This window comes from Falco punctatus (genome assembly GCF_963210335.1).
Source record: "Falco punctatus genome assembly, chromosome: 11".
NCBI lineage: Eukaryota > Metazoa > Chordata > Aves > Falconiformes > Falconidae > Falco > Falco punctatus.
Window position 1 is genome coordinate 3,272,388 of NC_137591.1, and position 14,066 is coordinate 3,286,453.

The 14,066-nt window shown below is 37.0% G+C and overlaps 1 protein-coding gene across 5 annotated transcripts in view; it reads right to left on the reverse strand.

Annotated features, from left to right (window-relative positions):
• The window catches only part of EFCAB7 (EF-hand calcium binding domain 7), a 35,524-nt gene that overhangs the window by 20,743 nt on the left and 715 nt on the right, over positions 1-14,066 (reverse strand). For 3 of the 5 annotated variants that reach the window (XM_080407270.1, XM_080407272.1, XM_080407271.1), the window contains exons 2-7: positions 13,762-13,832; positions 11,268-11,455; positions 6,932-7,143; positions 4,431-4,517; positions 3,373-3,568; positions 2,155-2,279 (exon numbers count right to left, since the gene is read on the reverse strand). In XM_080407270.1, coding sequence (XP_080263396.1) covers positions 2,155-2,279; positions 3,373-3,568; positions 4,431-4,517; positions 6,932-7,143; positions 11,268-11,454 — 807 coding nt within the window. In that variant the 5' untranslated portion in view covers position 11,455; positions 13,762-13,832. Of the gene's footprint in view, positions 1-2,154; positions 2,280-3,372; positions 3,569-4,430; positions 4,518-6,931; positions 7,144-11,267; positions 11,456-13,761; positions 14,051-14,066 lie in introns of those variants that run through there. The other 2 variants (XM_080407273.1, XM_080407274.1) reach the window with 2 other exon arrangements.

The following is a 14,066-nucleotide window of genomic DNA, read 5'->3' on the forward strand; positions in this document are numbered from 1 at the left end:
AGGTTATTATTGACATTGTCCATACAGTCATGCAAAATTCCAAATAGAAAGCAATGTTTCTGAGAGGAATTGTTCCTATGATTAAAGCAAAGAACTTCAGTTCAACGCTTTGTCTTGTATAAAGCTGTTCCATCTGCACAGAAAAACTCTTGCTAGTTTAACTGTGTAGGGCTACTTCACAGACATGAGCAGAAGCACATAACTTTCTTTCAGGAAAAAAACTTTTGTCAGGTATTTCTTCTGCTACCCACTGTCTGTACAGGTCTTTCACTGACTTCAGAGGAGCAGAATGTAAAGGTGAGACTCCTCGGCATGGATAGTTTAGCTACCCAATGCAGGCAGAAGATTTTAGAACATGATGATGATGTTTTGTTTGGTTTTTTTTTTGTTGTTGTTGTTATGTCTTTCAACCTTGACTAAAACTGTCACAAAGAATACTTTGCAGAAATTTAAGATCTCCATTTGCCATCTTTTAATGAATTTCAATTCAGCTACAGCCAAAGCCCAAAAGGTCAGCATGTTGTTTATGCACATCTGTAACACTTCTCCAATTGTCTGGTTTTTAGTCCCCAGATTTATTTATATGGCTTTGAACCTGTCACAAAACTCCACTGACAAAAAGAAAACACATGGAAGAATGCACTATGAATACATTCCATGTTTTCTAAGGGCTTTTAAAATTTAGACAATTCACCATGTTTTTACTTCCACTGTTCTCTTCTGTCAGAAATGTCAAGCTAGCATTGGTCCAACTTCATGATGGCAATACTTTCTTACTGTCCCAAAGACAGGTAAACTGCAGCAAAAAAGAATTATTTCTGAATACAAGATAAGTAAGAAGAATTTTGAGGTGCTAGATTCTGATCTACACCACAAATAAATCACTGTATATTTATTCACTGATTTTGACAGTTTGGATTTTGCTCTTAATAATTAGGGTTAAAAAAAAAAAATTAGTAGCTCTACTAACCTACCTTCTCATGTTTATTGATTTAATTTCAGTTTTTGTATGATGCTAATCAACAGTAATCAATACCTGCAGCTGCTTTTCTTCAGTCAGTTTTTACTAGCTTGTACAAAGAAAGAATCCAATATTGGGAAACTGCAATGGTTTTATATACTACATATCATGTTTGAACAAGGTGAAATTGCAGGTTAAATTGCATGGAGGTCCAGATACCTAAACAGACTGCAAAAAATTCCTTTGAGATTATGTTTTTAAATTTTAATATAGAACAAATGTCACAGTATAGCAATGTCAAAGATATAAAGGACTTCAGAGTTCAATAACAAATACAGAGTTGTTATTTGAAACAAAAATGTAACTCATGAGAACAATCAGTTCAGTTTTCTACCAGTAGTTATACTATGTGGTCATAACCATTTTTTCCCTTTTTCTCAGGAGTCTCAAGGTGCACATTTTTAATGTATCTTAGTGGTTCCCAGTTAATGTTTTATACTTCTACTGCTATTATTTTCTGTTGAAAGAAAACTAGTAAAGGTTCAGTCAAGAAAGGGAAAACAAAGGAAAAAGATCAATATTAACACTCTACAAATATTGACTTAGCAAAGTGACTTTGTTGTCTTTCTCCCACAGGAATTTATATTGAATGAGTGATTTATTTAAAACAAAGTACTGATAGAACATATTAGTCTAACTAAAAATCAATAGTTTCAGGCTACAGCATATATTTACAAAGTAATGCCCAACAAACTGAATATGCTCACAGATGTGTTATTTATTTCCAATTACCTTTCATATAAAGGTTTATGATACACAATCTTTCAGACTACTTAAGCATTTAAAGTTCTCACCAACCTAATAAATTATTAAATTTTAAATTTCTCAAAAAGTCATTAAACGTTTTATCCAACAGTGGTTTCATTTATAAAAAAAACACACTTTGTTCTATTAAACCTTCACACCTGAAAAATTATTTTCAATAACTAGATGTCAGCAAAACCAACAGTATATAAAAATGTTAATAATAATATGTATCAAGAAACCTCTCAGTACTTTATAGCTGCCCTTGACAAACTATTAATAAAATATAAGCTAAAAATCAGAGAAAAATGGTTTCTTATTTAAAATACGGTAACATATGTGCCTCGAGGAAAACAGCATAATTTCAATAGGACTAGCTTACATGATACCTTCACTATGTCTGGCTCAATTAGCTTTGTGTTTCTGTTGCTACTGGCACCCATGCTGATTGTGGTAGAAATGGATGCTTTGCAACTTTGAGCTGATGAGGGCTTTGAAGGAGTTCTGCTGTCACCTATAAACATAAATATTTAGTTACAATTACATTATTTCAACCCACTCCTAGTGCTATTTATCATAAAGGCTTACATTTATAGGTACACAGAGAAAAACTGGATGACAAGAACTTCAATCAGAGAAGCTGATTTCCCTTGTAATTATGTAACTTTAAATAAATTATTACCCAAACATTTTTACTTCGCTGACTGTATGTCCCAGGTGAATGGGCATGGGCATATGAATGGCAGAACCTTGGAACCAAATCTGCCTGAAGGACAAGAAATTGTTACCCCGTGATTCCATTTACCTTGCAATCAAGGTAAATCTGTCCTAAGTGGATAGATTTAACCTGCTTCTAATTTAAAGTTATTTCTTTTCAGGACAACATAGTTTCCCCACCAGATAGCAAATCACTTGGGCACAGCTGCCCAATGCAATTACTTCCAAGTCTTTACTTTCTGGTTCCTTACATTGGAGTAACTCTGCTAGTACAATTCTTTCAGCTACATAAACTCAGCCTTCATCACTGTTGTCATTTTTGCATCTCTTCAGTATCACCTAGAATTGAAGCAACTTAAAAGTAAACAGTGCGCACTACATGCAAATATTTCATACACGGTACCTTTCCAGTATGTTAGCCTGTGGTCTTTTTCCAGTTTGAGATGGTTTTTAGGTACCTTTGTAACTTCAGAAAGAACATTAAACTCTCATATTGATTGTGCTTGAAAAGGGGCCTCAATAATTGAAACAGACTGTTTATTGATAGATGTTTAAGGTTTCATCTCTGTTCTGAGAAGGAAATAAGTAACTCGCCTATGTTGCAACATCTGAGCATTCATTGTCTCTCTTTCCTCTGGTCTGTGTCACATGAAGAGTCAACGAAACTCACCCTTAAGAATTTCAGAGCTTCAGATCATAGATGTAGTCAAAGTCCATTTGAACCTAGAGGTCAGATACTCTACTGCAACATTTAGGCAATTGTCACAGTAGAAATTGTTATTAGTCAGTAACATCCTCACTAATCTGAGAAAAATTAAATACTCAACTGTTCATTGACCCCAAGCATGATCTCCAACAGAATGAAAACTCCCAATATAAAATATAAATACCTTTTTTTGGTGCTAGTTTGTGATCAGTTTTCCTCGAGATTCTCAGTGATGGTTTTGACACTGGCAGTGTGATCCCTTCAGAGGAAGTTTCAGCTTGACTCCCAAACTGCTGTTGCCTCAATCGACTATTAACTTCCAGTTTCTCTCGTGCGGTCTTGCAGCATTGCTCGCTGGTTGTCATGTATAAGTCACAAAACTTTAAATAAAGAAAAGCAATCTGGTATGTGAAACATTCTTTCTCACAGTTTTTAGGATTAAAATGTAACATTAGTAAGGAAAGGACACATCAATATGTGTAATGCCTTTTCTTTAAAGCACAATATTAATTTTCATTTTCACGAATCAGAGCAACCACTCAAGTTACACAGTAAAATGGAGCCATGATTCAACAAGGAGGTCCAAATATTGAATAAAAATTCAGTGTGACTTTCAACCCAAGACATGATTTATATTTCTTTCTAGATATTTGAAAACTAATGGGGTTTTTTAACATATGATTCTTCACAGGGAGCTGTTTTTCTCCTATGAAACTATGTTTATGTACAAATCTTTGTGGACTGTTTATTCAGTTCAAACCTTAGTCACTGCTTTGAGAGGATGTCAAAAAAACACCTGATGAGATGTTGCATCTTGAAAATAAGATGATCAACATATGCAATAATGTCCCACAAATAAGAAATTACGAAATGTCACAGACATAGCAACTCTCACTGATTAGCTAAGTTTGCTGTCAATTGTCATCTTTATTCCACCATTCCTTTAACTCTGACCTTCCCACAAGCTCATAAGTTTCATGCTTACTGTTAGGCTCTGCCTAATACATTAAGTTCACTTCCAGCAAGCGACCTTTATAAGGATAATAACCAGATAAAAGTAAGTGAAACAGAAACATATTCCAACCCATGTTCCAGTACGTAGCCAGTTGCAGGAGGCCTGGGGGAAGGTCATCAATAGATTAACAAATTGAGGTGTTATGTACTGTGTTTGATAATGCTAATACTGTTAATCACATCAGGCCAATAACACAAGAACAAACAACAGCACTCTGTTTGCCATACCTTGTTGTAGTCAAGTTTACCACTGCAGTTAAAATCAACTTGTTTAGTAATGGCACTCACTTCATCCCGAGTCATTTTTTCACCTCTCTGCAATGAAAAAACAACTCAGTTTGAGCTCCTAATCAAGAATGCTGTTCACCTACGGTGCACATTTAATAAAAGCATAAAGATTCTTATAATATCCTCTCAGGGAATCTTATCTTGCATTAGATTTCATTGGATTGTGGTCTGAATCGTCAAAATAGAGGTCAACATCATAAAAAATTACGTCCCTACAATGCTACTAAAAACTGAACAGATGAACTGCATCAATTCCTGCAATTTTGTGGTGTCTTCTGGAAACCCACCATGAATAACACATCAGCTTTAGAAAATCTTCCATAAACTGGGGAATCCCAGCTCTCAGTCATTCTTACTTATACTGTAGCATGCTAACAACCAATAACTAACTTCATAACAATTAGTTTCACTTATTTACTTGAGCTATCCTATTGTACAAGTCTACATCTGCAAATTAGCTCAGTAGAAGGGTTATTGCAGGCATGAATTTGCCGTGCAGCTATCTCTAATTGGAATCATTACTATAAAGCCAAAGCAATTTTCTATTCTTTTGGAACCAAGCCTGAAGTTGCTTAACAGAATACCATCTTGAGTGCCCCATTTGCAATGTGGACACAAGGTACATTTCTCGGGAAGAAAGCATGTCCTCCACAAGGTCCTCCAGCAATTTCCTCTACACAGATTCACAGGGCTGTTAGCAATGACAGAGCAACATATGACTGCTGTACAGAAGTCGACTTCACATCACTTTACAGCTACATATGCATGGTGTAAACTTGAGACTAAAAACTAATGTGAACTTCTTTGTTGGTAAACATGTGATACAGACATATAGTCCTGGATCCATACTGGACTGCAACAAATCCTCATCCTCCCCTGTCTGAATAGCACCAGTTGCTACTACAAGCACATCTAGCAAGTTCTTCAGTCTAGGTCTAAATCAATGCCCTGACTTTATGTAACAATACAGAATTCATAGCTCTTCATGGCATAATTACAGCAGCACTCAACATCAGTTACTTCTACCTTTCATTACATAAAGAAATATTTCCGTACTGTTGCAAGTGTTCTTTTTGTTCATACAGGAGGACTGAAGGTTCTGCCACAACGTTTTGGTTTAATAGGTCAGCCACAACAAATACAGTATGTAAAGTGTTTGTTCCTTCTATCCCGGTTTCCTCTCCTCTACATTTCCTTAAAATTGTTTTATTCTCACTTTTGACGACTCTACTAGAATTCTACTACTAGTTCATTTTTAATTGTTACTACTCCCTAGTGTCTGTGCTGTGCAAGATGATTGGCTTTTACAATGAAGGGAGTTTTTTTGGCTGTACCAAGCAAAAAAACCTGACAGAACAGAGAAAGAAAATCATTGTAATCATCTGTGATGTACATCTATGTAGTTTATAGAGTCAGAGCATCAGCTCTACACCAACTTGGAAGACTGTTCTGTTTCAGGAGTTTCATTTGCTTGCTTTGCAGATCCTCAGAGGACCTGGATTTTAATCTTGTCAACAGTTGTCATTCTAACATATTCTTACTAATGTCTTCTTCAAAATTCCATCTCCTACAATGTCATAGCATCACAAAAATCTCAGCTGCTCTTTTAAAAAAAAGTATTTCTATCCTTTCAGATTATACAATTTTATAGATTTAGAAACCTAAAAATATGGTGGCAGTTCAGGAGCTAAATAAGAAGTTCCAGATGTTTTTTAATGTCATTATTTTAAGCCATATTAATGACATGTACAGATAAGCCTTATGACATTTGCATCCTTTGGGTTGATAATGCATAATCTCTAACCAAAGTATTGACTTACCGTAGCACAGTTTCCTTCAAGAGCCTAAGGAACTAACTATAAGATCCAATGAAGCCCCTGGTGTGACAGAACATCATTGCTGTGATAAAACTAAAGCACTGACCTTAACATTTTATGCATAACATAAAAATACTATTTTTTAACTTTGTATCTGAACATATATAGACAACAACTTGTGAGGGAAGAACAGCAAAGGTATGTCATTAATTCTCTTGGTAAAAGTTCATAACCCTAAAGAACTGCTGGGAATAGAGGGATTTGCACTAACTGAACCAAGGGAGTGATGTGTACTTCCCTTGCTCCACTGCAATATAGGTAAGTTTTTAACAAAGCGTTCTGTGAAAGCATGAAAAATACTTTTTTCTGCCAGCTTCTACCTTTAAGGCACAATTGCTGAAAGGGACAGACAGGTTATCAACTGCACAGGAAAAGACTGTAATGGGAAAAAATGGAAGAAAGACCAGATATAACATTGGAAAAAAAACCCAAACCCCATGAATCAGTTATTGATTCTTTTGATTAGGAATATGTGTTTACACATTCAGAATAGTTTTACTGTCTGATTTCCAAAATCTCTACTAATGGTTAAAGATGGATAATTAAGTTTGTACTGATACTTACCGTTGTAAGAATTTTATAAAGTTCATCATGTAAAATATATCCAGTGTTATCTGCGTCTATTTTCCCAAATGCTTCAAGCAGTTCAGTTCTTGTAGCTGGTTTTTCTTTTTTTAAAATATTACAAAAATCATCAAAATTCAGTGCAATCGTTTGTGAAGTCCAATATTTATTAACTGTCTTCTGAGATGGATTTCTTCCAGCCTGTTGAAGTACTGAACAATAAAACACAATATTAACTATACATTCCATCTGTCGATAAAGAAGTTTTCTCAAAGCATCTTTCAATCAATTTCCATGTTCAGACTCTTTTTTTAAGCCTAATCAATCCAAGGGAAAAGCAGGTCTGAAGGACAGTTTTACTTACAGTCTCAGTCCTGTATTCTATTAATACAGACTGACTGTGACCTTCCCTGGCCCTGAATTCTGTGGTTTCTATCAAAGGTTCAAGCAGTCTGAGCGGCAGATAAGCTCACTCACATACTCTTTTGAAAGGAGTCATCAAACAGGCAGTACCTAGCTTTCTAGATCATCCCTTATGAGCCACGACCCAGCACAGAGATGATGTATGCCACACTGCTAAGAATCTCACACCCACTTTCTTCTACAGAAAAAGGAAGAAACCAGAGAGCAGTCTGACTTTTTGTAACACAACAATATTGCAGGAATTATTCTGCTCTGATCTGCACCTTCCACTTACTCATGGGCACTGTTCTACTAAACTCAATGGGATGTCCTCCTCAAAAGAAATGTGATGGGTTCAAACCATTAAGCAAAATATCCATGAATTCAGAGTCACCTCAACTGACAAGTGTAAAATTCAGGTCCCTGTCTATATCCCCTATTATTTGTAAGCTTGCACATTATTAGATCCTGTTTCTACCGAGATCTACATACACTTTTTCACTTACTTTGCCCAGAACTGAGATCTACTGTAGAATTTATTGTAAGCAATATTTTATGTCACATCTATACGTTTGAACTTAGCAATTCAAATCATGCAACATGGATTTCAAATGTAAAGGAAAAATGACACCAACATGCATAGCTAAGCCCCACAGCCAATACCATCCACACAACCACTCCCACTACTCCTACACCCAGAGTTCTTCAAAATTAATTTGCTGAATCTATTTAGCCTCTTAAAAGTCTTTACTGAAAACATCCTTTTGTCAGTTTCCAGTGTGAAGAAGATATTATGTTAAATTGAAATTAAATTCAAATGCACAGTCTATCAACTGGAGGGATGCTTTTACACCTTCCCATATAAACAAGGTGTTTAGGGAAAATCCTTCATCTCTACCTAGGCTGACAGTTTGATTTTTAGCCAGCTGACCAATGACCAAATCTATCCCGGCTGAGAGCAGTTCAGTAGCATCTGTGAAATGAGGTGGTGGCATCGTTGTAATTCTCAGTAGGCAACTGTGTCACCATAAAAACAAACAAACAAAACCAGACACCTTTGTTGCTAATCTCCGATTGAATGCCAAAGACTAAATAAAGATTTCTGCCCTGTCACCTCTACAAGCAGAGTCAGGAGAATACAGCAAAGCTTACATCTTTATCCATGCAACGCCTGGGCACATAGCAATTGTGCAAGGATTTCCATGTCAAGGTCAGCCAAGGAAGGGCAGTTACTCTGTGTGTTTGTTTACATGGATAGCAGAGTTCCCTGGAATGTCAATATAGCACAGTATTCACTTATATTTAACAGAGTATCCTTCAAATACACGACTATTTTTATATATCCAGAGAGATCAGCACTTGCCATACCCTACATGCTTCCCAAGTTTGTATTTTTGAATGTTCTATTAATCTGCACCTTTTATTTATACTTCTTCACAGACCGATTCTGCTAAATACCTTAAGTAATATTACAACACAGGAAATGAAGCTACTATCTGTGAATAAGTAGAACTCAAACAAAAAAAAATTCGCAGGGCCAATCTCAAGTGAGCATTTTACAGTTTAGAATATTAGCCAAACATCACGTAGCAAGAAATGCTTAAACACTGGCACCACTCATTTGGTAAATGCCACAATTTCCTTTAGCTGCAATATAAGTCTATAATAACTCTCAAAGTTTACAAATTTTAAAAGAAGTTCTTAAATATCTCTGAAAAGACTGGGAGCCTGAGCAAGTATTTGCCCTTTCTGAGATGACCTTGAAACCACAATGCTCAAACACTTGCTATGTAGTGAAGTGGCATATGGATAGAGATGAAAGCCAAAGCATATATAAAAGAGATTACATTTGTTCACACTGCTCCTAACTCAAAATCCAGATTATCCAAAACTATCATTAGGATGTTATAAAGGCGCTTTTATTATAGCTGAGAAAGCCTGGGTAACACTAAGTCACATGCTGAAAGAATGTGCTTGCTAAAGGGTAGAATTCCAGGTACTGGTATAGGGAAAGAAGCTACAAACAATCAGCACAAGAAGTACGCTCAGCTTTTACAGTGGTGGTTTCCATGTGGAGACCTCACTTATTTTAGGCACAGGCAAAGCAGCAATTTGTGAGAAATACTTGCTCAGATATGCAAAAAAAAATGTGGTCACTAGAATTAGGACATAACTAAATGATTTGATAGCTTAGCATGTTTTTGCTTTTAGCTGTTGCTTGGTTTCTTTAATACAAATAGCTACAATGCCATAATACACATACCTTTTATCGGCACCATAATCTATGAGGATGACTTGAGAAAGCAACCTATACTGCCACCAATCCCAACTGCACTCTGAACTGCACCCCAAAAACCACAAAATAAAAATCATTAGTTTTATGATACATTTTGGTTCTCTTTGTCTAACTGAAGGTTTATGCTCTCCTGCTTGCTTTGGCAACCATGTGAGCTGAAAACATTTTTTCAAATAAAGCAAGCTAAGATTTTCACATAATGGAACTCCAGATAGAAAATAAGACTGAGAGACTTTCATGAGTTTCCTAACACAATCCCATGCTATTACAACCATGAATAAACTTTTTCATGAAAGGACAAAAATGCTCTAAGAAAAAAAACCAACACAACAACAACAAAAAAACAAAGAAAACCTACCAAACGTGGTAAGACACTGTGCATAATCCTACAACTCCAACAGATACCAAAGCTGGTATTATATTTGCTTGAGAAATTTTATCTGGGATAGTGAAACCTATTTCAAAACTGAAACAGGTTATTGCTCAGTCTTATCTTACTCCTTCCTTATCTTACTTGGTCACTAAGATATATCATAAAGAAATCAATTTCCAATACACAGCCCTAACTACCATTTTTCAGGTGCATTTTTTTAAACTTTCCTAATAATTCCATGCAAGGAACTTTGAAATTCCATAGGTTTTCAAAACAAATATTATTAGGCTCCACAGCTCTCAGTATCTACTAACACCTTTATTTAGTACAGCTGAAGCATTCAGATAGTTTTTCCTGTTGTACTGCTGACAGCCATACCACTTACACACAAATATAATACGGATGAAAAATGAAAACTTTTTATTTTAGTTTATGGGACATTATTCATGGAACATTGTAACTCAGCAGGAGCTTAAACAAAACATAAGAATCCTTATGAAACACCAGTGTCTGAAACAGTCCATTTGATCACATAAATTTAGAAAAGGAAAGGCAGTATTTTCACATATTACTCAAAGTGGCTTAGAACTGATCTGTGAGACTACCTTTAGGGGTAGATTACCATACCCATGCCTCCAATAACAACCTCTCCTTTGAGTCTGCAAACTTCTGTGCCAATTAATGCCAGTTCTCATGGTGATTTTCTGTGCCAGGCAATTACTGAACTGAGATCAGCTCACTTAATCATTTGTAGGGACAGAGAAACAATTATTGCAGAACTGTCACAATCAAAAAGCAGTACCTAAGCCCACCTCAAGTAAGCAATGTTACCGTCAAATTTGGTGGTGTTAAACAGCTCACTTAAGTACCTCATAAGCAGTCAGCTACTACTGACTTTTGCCCAGACACACCGGAGATTTACATCTGAAAATCTTGAAAAGCTGTCTACTTTTCCTACTTTCAGGACTAGTCTGACAAGTAGCAACAAAGGTAAGTATTTGAGGAAACTGAACAACTTAGAGGAACGGTAGCGATTTTTCAAAGTTTACAGAAACTATGTGACATTTTATAACAGATAAATGATGAAAATGTCTTCAAAGACACAGTCACCAACACCTGAAATCTGAAAACTACTGTAAATTCCTTAAAACAGTTACCGAGTTTATGCATTGGGATACTCTCACTACTGAATTGCTGTTATTTGTAACCTACCCACAGTAATCATCACACACAGCAGTTATAGGGAAAAAATATCTAATCATTACCTAAACTGAGTTGTTCTTTTGATTTAATATTTTCTAAACTGCTTTTTAAAACAGTTAGATAAGCTGCTCGGCAGTTCATGTAAAAGATTGCTTCTTCTGTGTGCTGGGACTTCTTTGCTTGGGAACTTTCCGAGTGCGTGACTTTCTGAACCGAGAGGAATGTGTTATTTTCAGGACTGCTGGCCATTCTGTGAAGAATACAATTGCAGTTAGAATTTGTTACTGTTTTGACTGTTCAATAACAATTCTGCATTATCCTCTGAAACAGATGAGCACAAACTATCCTAACATCTAGGTCATATGTTTTCTATTCTCTAAATCGGGACAGAAATACTTATCTATACCTGCAAGTAAGTGCCATGAGATCCACAAAACCCTATTATTATTCACAGTTTATTCTTTATTGGCAGTAAAAAGTTTAATTTTGTTGTATTTTATTTTAATTTCAGCCATTTGATATCACAATGGTTATGTAGTTGTTATTTGAAAGCATAAAAATAAATTTCCAAGTTATCTGTGATACAAACCATTGCTATCCATGTTCAGAAACAAACCACCAGGACTTATCATTACTACAAGCTTCCACTGGAATTTCTACTCTATGTTAGCTAAATTCCCCTAATGACACAATGAGAGGATTAATACTGTAGAGCACTTTTTGGCTCTGATGACACCAGTGTCAATGCCCAGCATGATCTGTCACAATGGTAAATTAATGAACATGCCATACCTACCACTGTTTCGCCGCCAGCGGCACGCCCATTGTTGCTACAGTTCACCAGAAGCAGCAAAGGTGGAGTGTTTTTAGGAAAAAAATGCCAATTTAAACACGGCTGCATGGCCACAAGTATGAGAGGCACAGGATCGCTTAAAAAACTTTTTCCACCAAACAACAACAACAAAGTGAACATTACCAAGAATGGATGCAGTGCTTACCTGATTGGAAAGAGCTCTGAGGCTGCATGATCACAACTGACTCACACCACATAAAGTTCTCTATTATATTTCTTGGTATTAAGCGCAGAGTAAAAGCCACCTTTGTCCTCCAGTAAACACTACATGTAAGTATGTTTATATTGAACTGCATTTCTGTCAGGATTTTCTCCCTTACTCAGAAGTTGAGTTGTATTTCCAAGGCTGATTTAGCTGGAAAACTGGGTAGCTTTACACAGCCTCTGCAAAGAGACTGTGTAATGTCCTAAACACTATACAACATCCACTGTTAAAAAAATTATATAATTATTATTACATTAATTACATGGTTTTTTTCTGGTACTAAGACATACTAAAATGTTCTGTTTTCTGTTTTTATAGTTGTAACTCAATAAAACATATGGCTAATAGTGAAATTGGTCAAAATCGTAACCCTTAGTCCTTCAAGTATGTGAAGTTAAACACACAATTCTACTTTCAAGAGTTACCTCCACATAATCAACAGAAATAAGTCTGAAGCCAAGAACGTGCATAAACCTTTGCACAACTTAAGAGGCCCAAGTACAAGAACACTACTCATGTAATTGTAAATAAATGGAAGAAAACATGAAATGCATTTTCTCTAAATTATTAAAATGATTCAAAGCAGTAACCAATGCTGTTTGCCCACCAATGGCCAGTAAACTTTAACAGCAGCTTTCTGTTTTTACCAAGGGTGATTAAGGTTTTTAGAAGGCCATCACAGAGGAACACTAAATCGTGTTGTACTGTTGGTTTAACAGCCTCTCATATTATTTTACCCAATGTTGGCTTCAGAAAATATATTCCAGTATAATAAATTGACTATCTCAAGTTCAGCAACAAGACAACTACATCCTAGGGTCCCCTTCAGGACTCATTGGATTTTTATTCAGAAGGCCTAAATCACTTGCACCTTGTTGAGTTATATAGGTCTTTTACACTTGGGAAAGAATGATAATAATCGCTTATCATGGATGAAGTACCCTATTTGTAATACACAGGCTGCCTGCCTGACATTTTAATATTACACTGGCATTAGAAGGACCCCACAGGGACACTGTGATACAGTCTGGTTACTGCAAACGGGTGTCACTATAATTAAGCACCAGAGTTACACACACAAAATGGGAGTGGGTTAAAGTCAAGGAGGAAAAGAAGAATAAATGTTAATTTTCCAGTAACTAGTTTATAAAATGTGGACTCTCGTTTATACTCCTTAGTATACTCCTTAGTATCCTTGGTAACTTCCCGTTACCAAGATATTTCTTACACGGGCCCCAGTACTGCCAAGAAGCGCTGCCAATACATTGCTCAGCAAAGCAGCGCGCAGCAGCCCAGTGACAGCACTGCCAGCTGCCCCACGGCTGAGGCTCCTACATTTTTACTTTAGACAAAACAAGACGGAGAGGAGCGATCCGGCCGTGGCTGAAGTGGGAGGACGACACAGCCTATCACTTTCAGCTGTAGTTGCTATGATTTTAGCAAATAAAACCCGTCCCCCAAGCAGGAGGGAAGGCAGGCGCCTCCCGCCAATACCCACCTTTTCCGCCGCGGGCGCGAGCCAGCCTTCACCGCCGCGCACCTCGCGCTGCTCCTTCAGGCCTCGCTTACCTGCAATGAGGAAACTTTTACCACGTGAATCCCATTACCTCCCCCTCTGGCAGGCACTGGGGTCTTAGGCAAAGTTCATCATCCACCCTCCCGCAAAAGACGCTGCAAGCCCTTTCCCCCGGCTCTCCCGTCAGAGACGCTGCGCGCTGCCCGGCACGCCTGAGAGGCCGCGCTCGGCCGCACTTCGCCTCCCGCCAAAGCCGCCTCGCACAACGCCCCCCCGAAGCGGGCCCG